The 14,105-nt window shown below is 41.8% G+C and overlaps 1 protein-coding gene across 1 annotated transcript in view; it reads left to right on the top strand.

The window, feature by feature from the left end:
- The first annotated feature begins 48 nt into the window (after positions 1-48).
- The window catches only part of spidr (scaffold protein involved in DNA repair), a 55,078-nt gene continuing 41,021 nt past the window's right edge, over positions 49-14,105 (top strand). Inside the window, exons 1-6 of the mRNA XM_031562853.2 lie at positions 49-1,138; positions 1,434-1,592; positions 1,767-1,830; positions 1,930-2,109; positions 4,027-4,187; positions 13,142-13,371. Of these exons, the coding sequence (XP_031418713.1) occupies positions 1,121-1,138; positions 1,434-1,592; positions 1,767-1,830; positions 1,930-2,109; positions 4,027-4,187; positions 13,142-13,371 (812 nt within the window). The 5' untranslated portion in view covers positions 49-1,120. The remainder of the gene's footprint in view (positions 1,139-1,433; positions 1,593-1,766; positions 1,831-1,929; positions 2,110-4,026; positions 4,188-13,141; positions 13,372-14,105) is intronic.

Here is a 14,105-nt window from a genome sequence, read left to right as displayed (position 1 = left end):
AAAAAATGCTTGTTTCACATGTACATTTTATTCTACAGAATTCGTTGCAAAAAAAAAGTATGCTGTAGTGGAGATGGACATTTCTTAGTTTGTATTGCAAAACTGATTGACTGAGTGGACACTGTTAGGGAGTCCGTTTGTGAGATAAAAATAATCTAAGTACAATACGGATCAATACTGATATGGATATGAGAGCAACCTACTAGAGACCTGGAGGCCATTTTAAAATGCACCCTCATGAGACTGACCTAAGCGGTAAATGGATCCATTGAAATATTCTTGCCTTGTTCATCCTCAACCAATGAACCCTGTTTAAAGAATGTACTGGGCCAAAATAATGGATTTTGACATAAAACAGTGTGACAATTAGACAATAAACAAAGTGATGTAAATGAGACTGGTAGAGAAAATAAACTTTGAAGGTTCTTCAATGCTCGAAAGGACAAATTGCACTCTTAAAAACCTAATTGGTTAACTAGTTTAACTGCAAGATCAAGGTGCTAACACCAAGGGTTTGAGAACACGAACACTGATAAAACATCATTGTAAGATGCTTTTACAATAAATGGAATAAATAAACTTAGACATATATACATACATACATACATACATACATACATGAATACCGGTACATACTGTACATACACACATGTATACCCACATAAATCAGTGTAATGGCTTTGTCTCAAATGTAAATTGTATCTGGAGACTACACAGTGGAGTCTTAAACACTGTACATTCTAAATGTGGACTAGGTCTACAGTACATTAGCGAAACTGAAACTTCTGTTAACTGTAGGGCAATGTATGCATACTGACCCGGTTTACACTCATAATTCATCATTACCCATCCTGCCATCCCCATGCTGAATTGACGGTGGCAACTGGTCTTCTGTGGTCGCGAGGTGGCAATAGCGCGCTAAACTTTCGGGAAGGTAGTCTTTGAAATCGTGAGAAGAAGTAGACAACAAGACGCGCCAAACAAGATGTTGGTTACTGTAAAACAGTCTCAGCTACCATTTATTCCATAACCTAATGGAAAGTATATTGAACAAAGGCCAGCAAAAATCGCAAATGATGATATAACAGAGTGTACTATTGAAATACATTCATGTTTCAACATGTCTATTTCTGTAAGGGTAAGTTCAAGCTTTGGCCGCTCGCTTAAATTAACTCATGTTGCATTGCATAGCATAGCTAGCAGTAAGTTAGTCGACTTATTGACTCCAGCAGCGTTAGCAAGTTACATTTTATGTGTGTGGTTCACATGACGTTAATCTTGGCTATTTTGTTCAATAGGTTAGTCACAATAAAAAATAGTAAAGACCACCACGTTTCTCATTTTGTAGACAGACCTCGATGACGTTAGGGAAGTAACATAACAATAACAAACAAGTAACATCAGACATTCCTACATCTCTTTTCCCTTGTCAGCGAAAAAGAAAGTCAAGAGATTTGAGATGTATCCTGTTCCCAGAGGATGTAAAAGACACGCTCAGAATTACCTCTAGTGAAACAAAAATGCCGGTCTCTTCGTCACTGAAGTCGTGGCAGCGATGTGGAGACGGTTTCCTTGACACCCCAATCCAGAAGGTGAGGACAATTGAGTCACAAGATAGCATGACACATGGGACCAGCGTGTTCACTATCCATGTCAACACTTTAATCTGATTTAATCTGATTATCCCATGACAAATAGTTTTGAGGCGCTTTCTCCACTCCACAAACAACTTCCATGTGTAACGTCAGCTTTCATTATTGTGACAGAAAACCAAAACAGTGGGCCAAAAACATGCAACTGCGAGACAAAGTCTGCTTCAAACACCTGCAGGTAACCAATATATTTGGTGATTGGTAAGTTTCTAACTGTTACTATTTAATCTGATAAAAATAGAGTTGCTATTGGATGCTGTTATTATTATCCTTTTAGAGTACAGAGAGGAGCCTGTCCACATTGCTTGGAGCTCTAGTGAAAGTGAACCATCTGACTGTGAGGACAAAAGTCCTCCACCCAGAACAGTGGTGACTCCAAAACAATGCCAGTCTCAGCCCCAACACAAACCCAGACTCAACGTCAGCAGCTATCTGCAGTTATTAAACAGTGAAGCAGGTAGGCACAGTTGGTCTTTGCTACATTTGTTTTCCCCACAAACAATTCAGACAATTTGTTTGAGGAAAATATGAGATACCAGCAACATTCCCAAAGATCTGCAGAATTATGCTGGTATGCGTGTACCGTATTTTCCCCGACTATTAACCGCACTGTATATAAACTGCATTACAGTGTTTGATGTAATTTAACAAACCCATGTATTGGCTGCGCCCGTGTATTAACCGCAGTTTATTGAACGTAATGCCATGTAGTTGTGGTGCAAGCACTACTAGCCATTGAAAAGTTGTAAGAAGTAGGGATGGGCATTTCAAGCAAAAAATACTACACTTGCATTGCATGCACACACACACACACACACACACACACACACACACACACAAATACCCCTTACCCACTCACAGTGAAAACCATTTATCGGGTGTGGGAATGGACGCTAAATGTGTAAGTCTAATTGTTAATTGATCCCCTGGTGATCTAGTACCATGAACGATACTCTTCTGATATGCTTGCAGTGGGAATTGAACACGTTACTTTAATGGTTCCGAGAAGGGCAAGGTGGGGCACCTCATTCGCTAACATTACAGTGATATCAGAGTAAGCCCTTGCTCTGTTGATGTCCCATTATTTCTCTTAGAATAGAATAGAATAGAATAGAAAAGCCTTTATTGTCATTGTATTCATACAACGAAATTTTGAGTGCTTCTCCTGTTGGTGTGACGAGGGACAACATATAACACAACAACAACATATAACATAACAATACTACAACTATCCAAAAACAGTAGGAACAGCCCCCCCCAAAATATATATATACATTAAGAGTAGAACAAAGTGCGGTGGCATAGACTAAAGTACTTCAATAAATACATCAATTAATACAGCTTTAGGATTGATTAATGTCTGGTGTTCATTTAACATCACCCACAAGTGGCTGTGATCACTTTGAACCCAAGACTGCCTTTATTGGTGAGCCGGTTTTGAGAAATAAACTTTTGCTAGCTAGTTGTGTTTCCTGGTTGCTATGGTTATCTAGTTGCTATGCTAGTTAACTAGCTAGCTAAGGAAACTTTAATAACCTTAAACGATTTAAATGGATTTCCATTTGCAAGAAATGATAGCTATTATCTTTTTTTTTATTAGCTTATCTAACTGCTGTTTTAGTCTCCTCGATTTAGCTTATAAAACTATAGTTGGGAAAGGTACATAACCCCCAGGGTGCCTGTGCAGCTTCATATTAACAACTTCATGTTCACAAGTTCATATTCACACATATTAACATCACATGCTAGCAGCTGCCCACTGTTAAGATGGTTCGCTAAGCTAGAGATAGCTAGGATAGTTCACTAACTGGCATGAGACCTCGCACACCTCTTGCAGAAGTTTCGCGCTCCATAGCATCCCGTTGGATACAGTCTGGTAGGCCTGAATGTGACTGAGTGTGAATGAAAATGTGTTATCTATCCCATGTTGTTTTTCGTATGTGAAAGAGGAAGAGAGAGAGAGAGACCCATCCACACTTTATCTGGCAGTTGCTGTGCGCGTTACTAACTACCAGGCAGAAAAAATGCATTCCTGTGTGTAGGACACACCTATTAAGTATTAACTGCAGGGCTGCAGAATGTTTGCAAAATCAATGTATAAACCGCGGTTAATAGTCTGGAAATTACAGTATTCAAGTTTTTCACTTAATTGTTTCTTTGGTTGATTGACTAATTGTCTGTATTTACCTCTGTGTCCAATGTAGATGCCTGTGTCACATTGCTGGGTGCACACAGTCGCTAGATCATGCACCATTTTTAAATCAGACAGAACTTTTTATTTTGTGTAATTTAAGATTACATTTATCCCAATGGAGACATAACCATTGGAGTTTTGTGCCATTTGCCTCCAAACTTTATCAACCTCTCTTCACAGACGAGCTCCCTGCTATTGAGTCTGGCAGTGATTTGAGTGATGAGGAGGACGAGGTACGGGGCCACCAGGAGAAAGAGCCTGACAACAGTGGAGCAATTTCAGATTGCAACTCGCCTGAGAAGGACAAAAGCGAAGAAAAACAACCCAGAGAGACACAAATAGTGAGTTTCCAGAGTACTTTCCTTGCTAACACTACATGAACAGTCATACACAAACCCTACTGAAGCCTTGTGATATGTTGCTATGAGCTCACAGTAGGTGGCAGTATTCCTTCACGAGAGGACTGCAGCAGCTCTATAAGCCGTGAGTCAAAAACTTTAGACTTTCACAAGATGGGATTTCAAGTGGGTGCTTGGAGGCCTAAATCTCTGTTTAGAAAACTCCCTATCTCCCTATTGACTGACGATTTTTGCTAGCTAGTTTAAAAAAAACTGTGACATAAAACTCCACCAGTCACAATCCTGAGTAAACACAGGAGATTGTTTTTGGCACCGATTCTGAGATGTGTGATATCTTCTCTTGTGTATTTGTTTCTGGTTGCCCCATTGTTGGAACTAGCTTGAGGTGCTTAAGATTACTCTCTCCTGGCGGTAGTGATGATTACTCTCTCCTGGTTGAGATTACTCTCTCCTGGTTGTAGTGATGATTACTCTCTCCTGGTTGAGATTACTCTCTCCTGGCGGTAGTGATGATTACTCTCTCCTGGTTGAGATTACTCTCTCCTGGTTGAGATTACTCTCTCCTGGCGGTAGTGATGATTACTCTCTCCTGGTTGAGATTACTCTCTCCTGGTTGAGATTACTCTCTCCTGGCGGTAGTGATGATTACTCTCTCCTGGTTGAGATTACTCTCTCCTGGTTGTAGTGATGATTACTCTCTCCTGGTTGTAGTGATGATTACTCTCTCCTGGTTGTAGTTAAGATTTCTCTCTCCTGGTTGAGATTACTCTCTCCTGGTTGAGATTACTCTCTCCTGGCTGTAGTGATGATTACTCTCTCCTGGCTGTAGTGATGGGAAAGATTTCTCTCTCCTACAGTTAATAGTGATACAAAACTTGAAAGACACATGTTTTCAGCTGTACATCTGCATTAGCTGACCCCCTTTATGCTGCAGTGGCATTAGCCGAAGCGCAAGGCAGGGAAAGATAATGCTGTGAAAGGAAACAGGGTACTCAAGACTGTTGGACGGTTGGCTGGTGTATAAAGTTGAGGTCATGTTCAGGAGTGCTGTTACTTTTTGACACACTTTGAGGACGCTCGGTACCCGTTCTGTTGGAAAGTTTTAGTTTTGCCATTTTGTTGCCACATGCTTTGCAGAAGCAATGCTTCCATTAAAGCCTTTAGCACAGATGTTGGACAACAGGACTCCCAAGTACCCTAACCCAGTACCGATGTTGGCAGATTGGAGACTTCCGAGACTACTGATTCAGGTGCTGACAAAACCATGAAAAGATTTCCTAACAAGATGCTGTGGGAAAAAAAATAAGATGAAGTAGAAAGGACTTGAATTGTTGTAACTTTGTTGATCCAGTGATCAAGAAGTATTTTTTCTATGGGGGTCTGAGCCACACATAACAGAATCAAACCCCTGCCAGGCAGAGGGCCTAATGGGCGTAGACTTAATTGTGGGGTAAATTTCGAAACCATTGGACCAGCCTTTAACCAATCAGCATTGACCACTACGGGTTTGCTATACTGTCTACGTCGCCACCAACAGTGCAAGCTGATATATTAACCTTTTTCCCCAAACCCCGTTGACAGTAAAGAAAGAAAGTCTTTGCCCTTGATGAATAAATGTACACAATCTACTCGTTCTTTGATGTTTGCGTAGCGTTGCTACTACTCTCTGCATCAATTTGTCTAGCTCTGGTTTTGCTGCCATTGTTGATTCTACATTTTAAAACAAATACTTCACTTCAACCCCACTGGTCTCTGATTGGTCGTCCCTTCAGAGTGGCGGAGTGGTTCAGTTTGCCAATAGGGTTTCCAGACTATAATCTCAGTGAAAACTGAACTGAGAGCAATAGGCGGGCCGAGCCTTGCAGAGTTCGACTTTAAGTTTGGCTGTTCATTTATAGGCTTTACCAAACAGTAGTCATTCCTTTGATCACTGCATTCAAAGCCAGTTAAAAGCAAACTTTAGTCTTGCAGTGCATGATCAAAGAGCTAATCAAATTGTTTTGCCAGAACTATCCAACCGTCTCATCTAATAGCCACTGCCACTATAGGAGGACTGCCATATCAAGTATGTTTTTTTTTTTTTTATAGCTGGACAACCTTTCATGGGTCAAATCAAATGGTTAACCAGAACAATAATGAATGTCCACAGAGTGTAGTTTTCTGCTCCCGAAAAAAACTACAGTGTGAGGAACTTCATCTTTTATCCTGTTGACCTTTGCCCTGTGGCCAGCACCGGGTTCCAACTTGGACTGAATATGCACACATTTTCTAGTTTTTTTTTTCAAATCAAGTGGCTTCCATTCTTCTGTCACAAGACTACTGGTCAGTCAGCCCAGTGAGTGATCGTGAGGTGGTCTGCGGTGTGACGCATCAGCCTTCCCATCAGTCCTTTCTTTTGCGGATGTGAAAGTACACTTTCCAATTTAGAAATGCTTACATGGCCAAAATGTTCGTCGCGCCCCAAACTTCCACCATTTGAGGTCCATTTGAGGAGTAGTTGATTCCTCAGTCATTGATTTGACCTTATGGGTAACCATTGACCATATCCAAGACACCGGGAAAGCTGTCTACATCTACATTTACATTTATTTAGTCATTTAGCAGAGAACAAGGGAGAGAACAGTCAAGCTACGAGCAATAGAGACCTAGTATAACAATAAATACTATTTTACGTAAGAAATAGAAAAAAAGTGCAGAAATGTAACTGCTGTAAGTGCAAGTTAAGTACTAGTAGAAGTGCAAGTTAGGAAGGAAGGTGCTCTCTGAAGAGTTGGGTCTTAAAGGTAGAGAGGGACGCCCCTGCTCTGGTAGTGCTAGGCAGCTCGTTCCACCAACGTGTAACTACGAATGAGAATAGTCTGGATTGACGTACTTGCACAGACGGCAGTGCTAAACGACGCTCATTAGACGAGCGCAGCATCCTGGGGGGTAACATTTGCCCGTACAAGAACATTTAAGTAGGTGGGAGCAGAACCAGCAATCACTCTGTAAGCAAGCATAAATGACTTGAACTTAATGCGAGCAGCTACAGGCAGCCAGTGGAGCTGTCTAGGTTGATGGCATAGGCCTGGAGGTCTCTTCTTAACCTGAAAAGACAGGTTACTGTGCCATATTCATGGGTGTGACTGATCAAGTCTAGGGCGAAGGACTGTATTCACAAACATTCAGAGCTGGTTTCATGTGGGTACAGCTAAATATATTTTATATCAAGGCAATCGACAACGGACAATAATGTAACACATACATCAACTGGTTTGAACTAGTTGACCTATAATTTGAATTATCCACAAGAAAAGATGTTAATTCCTCTATAGGTTGAGGACTTCCCACAGAGGCCAAACCTCACTGTTGCATGCAAGTCCCCATACCCAACAGCTTAACCTATGTATTATAACAACAGGATGTGCTACAAACATCATACCGATACTTAACAACACGTGACTACGACAACTACAAATCCCTTTGTGAGCATTTCACTGTTTAGTGGACACCTTTTTCTCATCAGTGTTTCGTTGAATCAGGCCCACAACACCTCTAGAAGGCTCAACAGTGGTGTCTGTTGTCCCAGATCGACCCCTTCCATACTCACGGTGGGTTAGGACACATGTCAAAACCAGGGACAACAACAGGTACACCTCTAAAAAGATTTCACATGCATATCAGACCCTAATGTTGCAGTCAAATATATATTACAAATACAGGCAACGGAGGCCCAACCCTTCCGTGTGTACACCTCATCATGGATGTTGGGCTTTATTCCTTTAAGGGTTATGAGTAGTTTATGGAAAGAGTACTATTTGCAGCTTTGGCAACTTGAGTTCAGATTTTGGCAAATGTTTACACTTTGAATTTTGAGCGTGACAGCCACTGCAGCCTTGTGGGTTAGTGTGTTCAACGAACAGTCTCACTAAAAGGGCATTGTTTTTTTTGATAGATGCTGAGCAAACAGGGGATTTTAAAATGTTCTCCAGATCACCAAATACCACTATTTTGTAACTGAGAATAAAATAGTAAAATAGTGTTTTGTTTTTCGTGTGTAGAGTGTGATCAATTTACTTTCTTTTGGCCTTTTCTTTTGGTCACTTACACATGACATATTGAAACGCTTGGAAGCAAGAAACATGGAAGAAGGCAGCACACTTGAAAGCGGAAGCTGTCAGCTGACTGGAGAGGGAACCAAGCAGCTGCGGACCCCCCGAGTGCGGAGGCTCTCACCTCAGTGGACCTCGTGCCACACTAGAGTCACTCCTTACTCGCAGAGAGGCCAGTCAAAACTGACTCATGAGGCATTGTTTCAGCTGCTTGTTGTTTCTTTCTAAATTTTAATATTGCAAAAAATTTCAAGTCGGTTCAAGTTGTTAGCTCCACCTTGAGTCAAAGATCCAAGACGTACTCTTCCCTTGCAGGGAAACTTGCTGAAGCAAGCAAAAAAAAAGAAAGAAAAGAAAAAAAACAGACAGGCAAAGCAAGCAAGCTGCTGATGCTATGTGGGTTAGAGGCACTGAAGACAAATGTGTTGTGCTTCAGAGATTGCAGTCAGACTGTGTAGTGCACATATCAGGTATTCCACAACACCAGGTCAATACCACTTACTTACTTACTTGACTTTGTGCAAACGTAGGCTGTTTATATATCATTATGTCTAAATAATATGTAATGAATGCAAGAATTAAAAAAAATGAAAAAGCTAATTATTCTTTGGACACTGGGCAGGAACATTAAGCCCATAGTGAAACATAGCTGAACTAGAATTGCACCAGTGGAATTCAAACTGCATTAGCTAGCCCAACTCATCACATGAGTAGGAGAAAAAAAGTACTGTTGCAGACTTCTCCCTCTGAACTGTTGGCTTCTACCCACCCTAAAAAAGCTCTTGTGTAGGGAAAGATTCATTTTGAGAGCTGATAAGGTGAGATAAGCTTTTTTCTAGTGTCAGTACAAATTGTAATTCTAGACTGAAATGATGCAAACAGCATAGATCTTTGAAGGATACACCACTGTTGAAATGGCTATATATAATGAATGTAGCCATGGCAACATTGCTCAACAGCAATAACATAAAACACAGCTGCCGATTTCGATTGGCTATAACAGACAATCCATATTGTCCAAACAAATCCATGTGATAACTTTAGTTTGGCTTGGTCTGAAGATCACCTGTGGCAAATAGGTGAACATTATATTATCATCCAGTGGACCTATCAATTAGCTGAGCACAAGTGCACTACAAAGCATTATGAAGGACTTGTTAGCGCTGCAATGTAATTGATGTTGTGAGAACCGCGGGAGCTGAAATGGCGCCAAAAAAGATTACGCTATCAGCAGAAACACAATGGAGCTTCTTTGCTTGGCTCCCAATCAGAGCAGGCAGACCTTCCATGCCTGAGACGATTCTGACTTTAGACATGCATCACATCAACTTTCTTGCACTAAATTAAAACAAAAAATACAGTTCTGTCTCCGTCTAACTGAAAAATATAAGTTATATTCTCCCATAAGCCAGAACTTGTGCTGTATTCAGCTATTTAAATCATACTCAGCAGCTCGTAAAGTTGCATCTCCCCACTCTTTTATCCTTTCCATTCAAAAGAAGTGGACCAAAACTTGAATGAAATCAGAATGCAAATTCTGGTTATGCTACAGGTTTAAGAAATGTCCCTCTTGCAGTGAAACTGTTATTGTGCTAACTAAGTAAAAGCAGATGATAATTGTGACTTACAACTGAAGCAAGAATTGACTATAAATGCTTTATATGAGAGGAGATATCAGCCAAAGCCTTGTTGGATACTTGGCTTTGTAATCCCTCGTAATCCTTTACCAAGTGGGCTATACTTGTGTGCTTGTGATGAGCCCTTGCTTGTGTGAAGGGCTCATCATTTGATTCCCTTCCAAAGAGTGTAAACATCTCCTCCTTGGGCATCACAAACAACCATTTGCCATTAGAGAGGTTCCTTGAAGCAGTGTCAACCAATCCCCACGTGGTGTTTGGATTCTCCTAGCAACACTTTCTAAGAATCTGCTGTACTACGATATAGTCCCTGGTCACACTGACCCCTCTCTCAGGCCTCCAAAATAGAAACATGCCCTTTTTGAAATTGACTGAGGAAAAAACATTGCTATTTGATCCTGTTGATTAATCCAATAGGCTATCACATGCTACTGTAGTGTTGTTTGAGCACCCACCCATGTGTTGCTGGGAGAAGAAATGTAGAATGGCAGAATGAATAGTATAGTCTTACTGTGGCACTGTTTTGTGTGTGTTTCTCTCTCTGTCCTGAGTGAGCAACCACTCTCTCTGTCCCCAGTGCGAGGCAACCACTTGCCAGAAATAATGGCAGAAAGGACTAAAACAATTCACTGAAATATAAAAAGAAATAAAATTCAAAACCAATCCATCATTTATATTTCTCTCAGTAACAAGGAATGTGCACAGCTAAAAAAAAAAAAAAAAACCTCAGTGATTGGAAACTAACAGCATTGAGGCCAGATGACGGCTAGCTCTTCTGGCTCTTGGCCTCAGCTAGCACAACGTAGGGGCGAGCGATTACCACCACATCTGCAGCGGTCTGTGCCAGGGAGATTGTAAACCCGTGTTTACTACCCAGCGTTCCCCCCCACAAAAAACATGCCCGAGATGGATTTGACAGAGGTTGAAGTCCTCGTGTGTGCTTCCAGCTCCTCTGCACTCATTGCAGGCTGAACACATTGTTGAACGGGAGCCAGGAACATAGTGTTCCGCGGAGCTAGTTAGAAGAGTGTGACGTTTGCTGGAAGCCAGCCTAGCAGGGTCAAGTTGATTCAAATAAAAAAGAGCGCGTAGGCCGATGAGTGGGCTGGAATGCTGGAACTTGTCTGCACACGACTAAAAGGTTTTGCCAATGGCTTTTTCCATGGGAACTGGTTCTATAGTCAGGTGTGTTGGTTGGGTGGTGTGCTGTTGATGCAGCAGCATTACGTGTGTGTGTGTGTGTGTGTGTGTGTGTTTATGCTCTAATACTCTGTCCCCTCTCCCTTCGGGCTAAGTGCGTGTCACTTCCGCTGTGACTCATCCTTAGGTGATTTATCTTAGTCATCAATCACTCGTTGTATTTATCCGCCTCATATGTGAAATTATGGCTGTTATCTTTACTATCTCTTTCTTTTGCCCAAAGGGGGCTATTGTTGCCTATAAACCTTTTACTGTTTTTATGAGTACAGTGTGTACAGCATGCCAAGGATATCATAGAACAACTTTGTTCACTGATTTACATTCTGTACTGAAGCACATTACCGATTAGACCAGTACTTTCTTAGGGATTAGTTTGAGAGCAACATTAGCTAAACATTTTCTTCCTATTGTAGTAGTCCCATAGTAGTTCCTATGAGGATGAGCATTGACATGCATAACAAAGTTATTGTATTTCTTTTTCAAAATGTCTACTTTACTTTAAAGCCATGAAAAGCGTGTTATGGATTCAGATAGATATTTTGACCATATAAACTCAAAGCCTCCTGGTACTAAATAAGGAACTGGATTTTCGCGTTGCTAATAGAATATTCACGATCTAGGGTCCTCAGTGTGGAGGGACAATTTGATGCCGCATAGTGTGGTCAACAACTTTGTTGTTGCTTTATGATGTCGTATGATCATCGTCGCTGTGCACCTGTTACTTATTGTTGAGTATTGCATCATGAAGAAGAAAGTCCTTTGTGTTAAACTGCATGGGTGTGTTTATAACACTACAACGCATCGGCCAGATAAATAAAAACTTCTGTATTTGTATTTAATACGTCTGTATTTTTTGTTGTAGTTCCTTGAACAAATTCAACTTGACCCCTGTCTAGTGTATCTCTATTCATCTTAGGGCAACAAGAAGAGGGAATAAACAACACCCTGTCCATTTGCCATTAGAGAGGTTCCTTGAAGCAGTGTCAACCAATCCCCACTTGATGTTTGGTCTATAAATGCTTTATATGAGAGGAGATATCAGCCAAAGCCTTGTTTGATACTTGGCTGATCAACCTCGTAATCCTTTACCAAGTGGGCTATACTTGTGTGCTTGTGATGAGCCCTTGCTTGTGTGAAGGGCTCATCATTTGATTCCCTTCCAAAGAGTGTAAACATCTCCTCCTTGGGCATCACAAACAACCATTTGCCATTAGAGAGGTTCCTTGAAGCAGTGTCAACCAATCCCCACGTGGTGTTTGGATTCTCCTAGCAACACTTTCTAAGAATCTGCTGTACTACGATATAGTCCTCCCTGGTCACACTGACCCCTCTCTCAGGCCTCCAAAATAGAAACATGATCCTGTTGATTAATCCAACAGGCTATCACATGCTACTGTAGAGTTGTTTGAGCACCCACCCATGTGTTGCTGGGAGAAGAAATGTAGAATGGCAGAATGAATAGTATAGTCTTACTGTGACATTGTTTTTTGTGTGTTTCTCTCTCTGTCCTGAGTGAGAAACCACTCTGTCTTCTGGCTCGATCTCAATTCTAAGTTTGCCGTTTTTGTGTCACCCCTGTTCCATCCCCTACGTCCTATGTGGAATGGCACAATCAACTGTTTTATGTTGTCTTGCATTCATTTGTGTTAAATAATATAGACATAGTGTCGAAGTTTGGAAGTAACTGGATGTCAATACTGAACAGGGAAGGCAACTGACCACATTACCTAATGACCTCCTCTCATGCTTTAGAAAATCTGATCTTTTTGGTCTATGATCATAGCGACTGCTTTTACATTTACATTTACCAGACGCTTTTATCCAAAGTGACTTACATGTGCGACTTACAATGTATACTCATTTTACACTGATGGCACACTGCACATCAGGAGCAATTAGGGGTTCAGTGTCTTGCTCAAGGACGCTTCGACAGGGAATCGAACTAGCAACCTTCTGATTACTAAACCACTTCTTTACCTCCTGTACCACTGTCGCACTTTTCTTCCAGGTGCCTGATGTGGACATCTCTGACTACCCCTCGGATGGAGAGGGTAGTACCGCAGGTGAAATGGCCTCCTCGAATGTTGCAGAACCCGACCCTGTAGATTCAACCGGCCGCCGTTTACTGAGTGACTGGGTCCGGTCCGCTCAGGCATTGTTGCAGACACCTCAGAAGCAAGCCAACTGCCAATTCAAGACCCCAGACGACTCCAATAAAAAGAGAAGGAAATTTGAAAGGTACGACTCAGAGCCATCCAAAAAGCTGATTTTTACCGGGTTGTTGATTTGTTGAGCGATAATGATAAGATCAAGAGGGTTGTCACTTGGGGATGGGAACTGTGTGTGATTCTTGGCCGGCACTGAAGGAGACAGCTCTGCAAGGCTAGGGGGGTGCAGCTGTATAAACACTGGTAACCTTGGTGCTGGAGCCGATGTCTGCGGGGCGCTGGACCGCTGGGAGTCTATCACACTTCAGCCCCGTTAGCCATGGTTGCATGAAACAGCTGGTCAGCACATCTGCAGGATCGCACAGGCGGGGGATGCTGGACCACTCCGGTCCACGTGACTCAGATGACCTAAGTTAGCTCCGACACAAGCCACCGCTATTATCTCTCCCCCTCTTCCAATGACACCTTGGTTGTGTGATAAGAGACCTGGCATGAATACTGCCAGAACCGCTTCAGCGCCCTGAACATCCTTATGGCAGTGTTCTAGGACCGGAGCCAGTTTTAAACACAAACAAGTTGTAACACAGAGGTTCACGAGGACAAGATAGGACCTGTGTTTTTTTTTTTGGTAATGTGGCCCCGTTGTGTATATTTAGTACTGTGGCTCAGGTGCTGTTGTAAATAGTGCTGATGTTGCAGTCTGACAGGGAAAGAAATCTGCAGTCCTGCTTAGATTTATTTTGACTTGTTCTTTATTTGCCTAGTAATCGTGCCTCTCTGTCAACAGAGTTATTGTTAAAAGTG

Source organism: Clupea harengus, chromosome 25 (genome assembly GCF_900700415.2).
Source record: "Clupea harengus chromosome 25, Ch_v2.0.2, whole genome shotgun sequence".
Classification (NCBI taxonomy): domain Eukaryota; kingdom Metazoa; phylum Chordata; class Actinopteri; order Clupeiformes; family Clupeidae; genus Clupea; species Clupea harengus.
The sequence above is the reverse complement of the archived record's forward strand: the minus strand, read 5'-3'. Positions and strand labels throughout refer to the sequence as shown.